Raw genomic sequence first — 7,951 nt, 5'->3', positions numbered from 1 at the left:
TAGTAAAGATTAATAACTGACCTCTGTTAAATATTCTACAAACATTCCCTGGCAGAGTTGTCTTTAAGAGACTTTCAAATACCCTTCATAGTTTAATTCAAAATAAAAAATAAAAGTTTCCAGATTATAAGAATTTATCCTAAGACTGAGCTGACATAGTAGGATATTAGACCAATTTGTTAAGTTAGAGGTTTAAATGACCTAAAGTCATTTGCATGAATGCTGGTCTTAGTGAACCACCTTTTAAGAAGTCACTTTCATCACAAGGAAGGTTAAGCAAAGAAAAGTCATCTTTAATAGCTCATAAAGACTGTTTTAAGAGATATTCCTTATATATTAATGAAAATGTGTTCATAAATGAAAGCACTTTGACAAATAAAAAAATCATGGAAAAAGCAGTATTACTCACAACAAGAAGTTAGAAGTTTTACACAATGAAGACATTTTAGTGTTTCTGGCTTTTAAAAAAGGCTTATATGAAAAGAAAAGAAAAATGCACCAAGAAATGTGTCATTTTTAAACATGAAAGAACAAATAGAAGACTTCAAATTCAAATAGACTTCTGAAACTTTTAATTTATATTTTGGTCTTACAAGTGATCATTTTTAAATTGACTCTTCTGTAAGAATGTAAAGCACAAAAATTTGCTAAATATCAGATCCACACAAATCCATAAAAAGGTTTTCTGTGTAGTCTTCATTAATGCGAATCTTTGTGTGAATGTTTCACTCTTACTGTAGATCTTGAATCTGTTTTACAATAATGAAGCCATAAAGTTTTTATGCAGTGCATTCAATATAAACTATAATGTTTCTATTAAAAGGAAAGCTGGGTAATACAAAAATATGAGAGGATCTGAGAAGCAGGCAATCTGTTGAGGCTCAGTATATCTTATTTGCTTTGTAGTTTTCTGTCATTACTTTCAAAGAGCACACAGCACATGAAGCACAGTAATCATCTCCCTTATTAACCTCCCTAATTTAAAAATCGGTTGTTTGTAAAACTGGACCAATTATCTCACACTATCATTTGCATAATTAACCACAAGACTATTACAAAGCAGTCTGTTAGTGGTATTAACAAATGGAAGATGGAAACTTATAAAAAAAATAGGTTTTGTTAAGCTTGCCAACTCCTTACATATCATGGGCTGTGCTGCCACTTCAACTTTTAATTAGATGTTTAACGCCTCACAGTAAAAGACTGATCAACGGAAGAAAGCAAAACTAAATTATTTTCTAGGTGCTGTAATATTTCATTTGACAAAGTAACAAAAAAGGACAAAATTTAAGTAAGATTTATATGCGTTCCAACTTTTCACTCAGGAATTCTTCTACACTGTCTGTGTTCCATTTGAGGATGCTTAGTTCTTCAGCAATGTTCCCATTGTCATCCAAAAGCTTTAGCACAGGGTCTGAACCGCGAACATACTACAAAAAAGAGGAATATCATTTTCTGCTTAGAAAGAGCCTTTCAACCAAAATCCAAACCAATGCAATCCAGATTAATTTAACTTAATAGTAATAAGCTTCTAGACGTAACAGCACAACAGTTCTTAAAGGAAGTCTTTCAGAAAAGGGTGTAATGGGATTTCATAAAAAATGAGAATTTAAAAAAAAAAATCACATTTTTACTTCTGAAGAGAAACAAGACAGTTTACTTGGGATGTAAGCTTATTCTCGAATGTAAGTATTTATTGCACACCTGACACACTCAAACTCTCAAACGAGTTGAAAATCTAATGAAGGAGGCAGACAAGTTCAAAATGATTAATGAGAGAGAATGACTATTAAGACCCACATGGAAACAGGCTGTGCACACGAATTATCAGACAATTCTGCATTGGACTTTCACTAGATTTCTTAAATCAAAGAAAATTTATTTTGTTGTAGTTAGTTTACAATTCGGCTGGATTCCTGAAACTGCAGACCAGCTGGTGGGGCCCAACATTTCACCAGGGAGCCCCGGGAATCCTGACTCTGGGTGAACGCGATGGCAAACATGACGCCAGTTATTAAGTGATCAAGCTCCAGCCACTAAACTAAGGGCCGTGCGACCAGAAATGAAGCAGTAATGATGAAGGGATTCTCAGAACCTCTTTCAGCAATTACGCTTCAGTTTTTCTAGGTCTTCCAGGGTTGTGAACTTTAGAGATGGAGATAAGCTCTGCTGTGATTATTTGCATTTGGTATATTCTCAACCCAACTGTGGAATTTAGAAATTGGCCCTCTAAGCTAATAAAACAATAACATTACTACTAAAACCTTTTGGCTCAGGTTACCTACATAAATTGTTCTTAAAAATTCAACTTTTTATTCAAAAACTCATTTTAGTCCAAAAATTGGAAGCCACAGAGAACACAGCTGCAAAAATGTTCAAAATATTAAATCAAACCCAACAACATATAAAGAATTAAATACCATGACCAATTCGGATTTACTCCAAGTATGCAAAGCTGGTGCAAAATCTGAAAATGAATTAACGTAATCCATTACTACCAACAGGCTAAACAAGAAATCTCTTATCAATAGATGCAGAAAAAGCATCCCTGCACATGCTACCACATGGATGAAGCTTGAGGACATCATGCTGAAGTGAAATAAGCCAGTCATGAAAAGACAAATACTATTCGAGTCCACTCATATGAAGTATCTAAAGCAGTCAAAAATGATAGAAACAAAGTCGAAAGGTGGTTGCCATGGGCTGGAGGCAGGAGAGGGGGAATTAGGGTTTAATGGGTATAGAGTTCCAATTTTGCAAGACAAAAAATTTTTACATCTGTTGGACAACAGTGTGAATATACTTACCACTACTAAACTGTACCCTTAACATTTAACTTACCATCTTAACTATTTTAACTACTTTTAAGTTTTTTTTAACATAATTAAAATTTTAAAAAGTGTGCAAAAGATCTCAGATACACCAAAGAAGATATAGAGATGGGAAATAAGCATGTGGAAAGATTCTCAATTAGGGAACTGCAAATGAAAATGAGATAACATCACACACTTACTAGAATAGCTAAAATCCAAAACACTGACAATAAGGAATGCTGATGGATGTGGAACAATAGAAACTCTCATTCATTAGCAGTGGGAATGCAACATGATAGAGTCATTTTGGAAAATAGCAGCTTTGTAAGAAAATGCCCAACAGTCTTATTATGTGATTCAGTTATTGTGCTGATAGGTATTTATCCAAATAAGTTAAACTTATGTCTATACAAAAATGTATATAGCGCTGTTACTCATAATTGCCAAAAACTGGAAGTGACCAACATGTCCCTTTATAGGTGAATAGAAAAACAAACCACGGTATTCATATTATTCAGCATTAGAAAGAAATGGGCTATCCAGCTACAGAAAAGACACAAAGGAACTGTAAATGTATATTAAGTTAAATCTGAAATCTGAAAAGGCTACCTACTGTATGATTCCAACTATATGACAATCTGGAAGAGGCAAAACTATAGAGACAGTAAAAAGATCAGTGGTTGCCAGGAGTTTGGTGGGGTGTGGAGCACAGCGGATTTTGGGGGCAGTGAAACTACTGTATGATACTGTATTGGTGGATACATGACATTATGCACTTGGTAAAACTCCTAGAACTGTACAAAGAATAAGCCCTAATGCAAACTATGAAATTTAGTTAATAATAATGTATTAATACTGGTTCATCAATTGTAACAAATGTATATCAATGCAAGATGTTAATTAAGGGAACTGGAGGGTGGCAGTGGGAGTAAATGGGAACTTAAATCAATTTTTCTATAAACCTAAAATAGTTAATTAAAATATTTGAATAATTTTTAATTAAAAAAAGAAAATGCTGGAAAAAAGGATCATGTTAAAATTGCATTACCTTGATTTGTAGTCCTCTGAACAGTTTGGGTTTATCACTCCTGACAAAAGCTTAAGGAAAAGAAAAAAAGATTCAAATTGTTTACTTCCAAAACCAAGGTAGCTACAAAGATCAATACGAAAAGCAGACATAAACTCCATAAATAAAAAATCAGATCCTATATGGAAAAATCAAGGAAATTAAAACACATATAAATGGAAATACATCCCATATTCTTCAATGGGAAGACTAAATATTTTAAGATGTTAATTGTCTAAAATTAATAAAAATCCCAAATTACAAAGAGATTTTGAGTGCTTGACAAAATGACAGTAAAACTCAGCTATAAGAGTTTGCGAATAGTCAGGGCAGTTTAGAAAAAGTAAAATATGGGAGAATTTGTTTGTTTATTGATATACTATGTGATACTTATATCAGAATGACAAAGAAACATGAGGAAATCTAGAGATATAAAAATATCTAGATTTTTTAATATGGTAAAGCTATCAAACGAGAGAGAGAGAGAGAGACTGACTATGTGTGTGTGCACCTGGTGGGGTGTGTGTGTATTATTCAGTAAATACTTTTGAATATCTATTGTATACCAGAGAGCAGATATAAAGCTATATAAAACAGACAGGATTCCTGCTCTTATGGAGTTTATAGTCTGGTGGGAAAGAAAGATGCTAAACAAGTAATCACATAGCTGATAATTTCAGTTGTGATAAGTGTTTGAAAAAAAAAAAAGATTCAGAATACTATGATAGCATTTAACTCAGACAACCTGGATATGGAATATAAAACTCATCTTCTACACATGATCCTAAAGAGAATGCTTTATAGATGTACCTATATAAAAATGGACACAGTATAGCAAAACACTACTATAAACAAAGTTAAAAGTAAAAATGACATATTGGGGAAAATGATCTCTAAGACTATATAAGAGGGTTCCTATTAATAAGAAAAAAAAATACTAGGTACTAGAGAAATGAACTATGGATAGGAACATGTAATATACAAATACACAAATGGTCACTAAATATCTGAAATAAATGTTCAACCTCACAAATAACCAAAGAACTGTCAAAACAATGAGGTAACTTCATTTGGAGTGGCAAATATTAAAAAGAATGTTTAAGGTTAGAGAGTGGGTACAGATTTTGCTGGGAGTTAGTTGTGGGAGAAATATAAATGGACATATCCTTCCTGAAGGGTATTTAGCAAAATGAACCAAAAATCTTAAAACATGCAAACTCTTTAGATGTGCAAGTCCCTTTCTAGGAACTTCTTTATTCTGAGAAAACACGTGTGTAAAGGTTATTGGTTAAATAAATTAACATGGACCTCACTAGGAAATGCACCCAATCATTTAAAAATTATATTAATCTATATTCAGTGATATAGACACAAACTCATATATAAAGGTTTATAGATCAGTGTATTTTCCATGGTTGTTAAAAAAAAAAGATGGATATATTGTTTTTATATATTTACACTAATGTTTTTATATATTTATCCATAAATATATATTTGCAAAGGAAAAAGCCCAGAAGCTTTAAACGAAATCAGAAAGTGAGAAAATATAAAATACTTCGTACAATACGCCTAACAGTTCAAAACAATAAAAACTATTATTTTAATAGGGGTTATATCTGGAGCATAGGGTTTGGGGAACTTTTAAATCAATGTTTTCCTTTTTGGGTTGTTGATCTGCATTTTACCAAGTTTTTAGTAATGATCATGTCCAACTGTCCAAGTTGAAAAATTTTAGAATACATTAAATAAAATTCCAAATGGGATGTTTCAGTTAGATACCTTAAATGAGGACAGTTCTTAATTTCAGTTCTGTTATCACCTGCATCAGTCTGTAGTTAGATTTTTTTAAAAAATAAATTTATTTATTTATTTTGTTGGCTGTGTTGGGTCTTTTTTGCTGTGCATGGGCTTTCTCTAGTTGCGGTGAGTGGGGGCTACTCTTCATTGCGGTGCGCGGGCTCCTCATTGCCGTGGCTTCTCTTGTGGAGCACAGGCTCCAGGCGCGTGGGCTTCAGTAGCTGCAGCACATGGGCTCAATAGTTGTGGCTCACGGGCTCTAAAGAGCAGGCTCAACAGTTGTGGCGCATGGGCTTAGTTGCTCCGTGGCATGTGGAATCTTCCTGGAGCAGGGATCGAACCTGTGTCCCCTGCGTTGGCAGGCGGACTCTCAACCACTGCGCCACCTAGGAAGCCCTGTAGTTAGATTTTATAGTGACACACATGCTTTTGAGAATTTATTTTTTAAACTTAGAATTAACTAGCAATAGCACTACAGACATGTTTCACTATGAAGATCTTTATATATGTGCATTTAGGACAACAAAGATTAGTAAATGCTTTTTCTTTTTAAGGTTTTGCAGACTTGTTGGAAGACACTCAGATATCTCATCTAAGCTTCCCCTACTAAATTTAGTTCAAAATAAAACTGATTATATTATTCTGGCCTATTAAATATCTTCTCTATTAACTTCATCCTTTAAGATTTGTCCAAATACTCTTGAATCCCCAAACAAAAATCAACTTATGATATCCTGTTGCATTTTATAACCATTCCTTTGGCAAATGCTATATGCACATCTGTGCAAAGCATCATTTAATACACAGTGTGTTCACTACTGCATAAGAAACTTCACTGGAGAAAAGAACTATTCTTAAATATTTTTTTGTATTTGTAACAGAACCTATAACTTTCTGTCATTCAGAAGATTTTTAACAGGCTGGAATGAGTGAATAAATTTAGAAGAAATATTAAGATGAGTCACTAATGACTATTCACCAGTTCTTTTCTCTTCTCTCTGCTATGTATAAATCCACAAGTTCCTAATTTTGAATGAGGGGAATACCTATTAAATACACTGTAGTAGCAAATCACACTTTATAGGCACTAAATTAATCTTTTAAAAGATATTTGAAATCTTACTATATATACATAGCACTAGGATAGGCTTTATGAGAATATAAGAGACTTGCAAAAAAAACCACAGAGTAACTTATTTTTCTAGTTTATTTTCTGCTGTTTTAAAAATAACTAGGTGATATCAGTTTGGAGATTCCTAAAGAGATTAATTCAGTCACTCTATTTCAAGAAAATATTCTTATGCCAATTTAATTATTTGTCAATTACTAAGGCAGATTTGTAAATGACACTTCAAAGCGATCAAACCAACAGAAATGATCAGAAAAGAGGTTAAATATTTCCGTTTTATCCTCAAGATTCTTATCAGCATGTCATTTGTGCAGCTGCCTAGGAGACCTTAGAGCCAAGTTTTGCTATATACACTGCTTAGAAAGTCATGGGACTCTTCTTATAAGCAGAGGCTCTTCAAATTTAACTATGAAGAGCACTAAAAAATAAAAATCTATCTTCCTCCTCATTCCAAAAAGAGGATAACTGGAGGTGAGGGATAATAGGAAGGATATGTCTTGAGGTCAAAGAAAAATGTTTGAACTATGTTATTTTCAAAACCATAAACAAGTGAAAATATAGAGGCAAAATATACTTGGCTAGATCTGATGTATCTTTGATCACATTACAAGTAGTCATATAATGTACTCTATTGGTTTTAAGATTTGATAAATAAGGGCTTATGGCAGGTACAATTAAGATTTGTGAACTGCCACATAAAAATTACACAGAATGATAATTAGATGTTTTCCTGTTGGTCAGAAATAAGTATATTTGAATCAGAATATGTTCTAAATAAAAATGTCATATCATACTCAGAAACAACAATATAAAGAGAAGAGCAGCAGCAACAACAAACAACAACAGAACTGAATTCTCAGATGTGCTCAATGAAAACTACTGGGTATCTAAGAGTATTTCTAAAATAAGAACATTTACCGTTGTATACAAACTATCTGGAGTGCAAAATCATGAGTCATTTGAGTCCTCCCAACAAGACTTTATTTAAAAGCACTTAAAAACATTCAAAGAATAGCAATTTAAATAATTAAGAGAATTTGGGGAGACTGGAGGTATAATAATGAAGACAAGACAAACTAAAAAGATTATGACTTTTCAGATAAGAATAATAAAGTCAGAAATGGACTATTTGAAGACTATAAATTC

General features: G+C 32.9%; 1 protein-coding gene across 1 annotated transcript in view; it reads right to left on the bottom strand.

The window, feature by feature from the left end:
* Positions 1–339: 339 nt before the first annotated feature.
* Positions 340–7,951, bottom strand: part of SELENOF (selenoprotein F) — a 38,179-nt gene continuing 30,567 nt past the window's right edge. The window contains exons 4-5 of the mRNA XM_057713965.1: positions 3,862–3,911; positions 340–1,430 (exon numbers count right to left, since the gene is read on the bottom strand). Of these exons, the coding sequence (XP_057569948.1) occupies positions 1,299–1,430; positions 3,862–3,911 (182 nt within the window). The 3' untranslated portion in view covers positions 340–1,298. The remainder of the gene's footprint in view (positions 1,431–3,861; positions 3,912–7,951) is intronic.

Source organism: Hippopotamus amphibius, chromosome 1 (genome assembly GCF_030028045.1).
Source record: "Hippopotamus amphibius kiboko isolate mHipAmp2 chromosome 1, mHipAmp2.hap2, whole genome shotgun sequence".
Taxonomy (NCBI): Eukaryota; Metazoa; Chordata; class Mammalia; order Artiodactyla; family Hippopotamidae; genus Hippopotamus; species Hippopotamus amphibius.
Note: the sequence above shows the minus strand (reverse complement) of the source record. Positions and strands in the feature narration are given on the sequence as shown.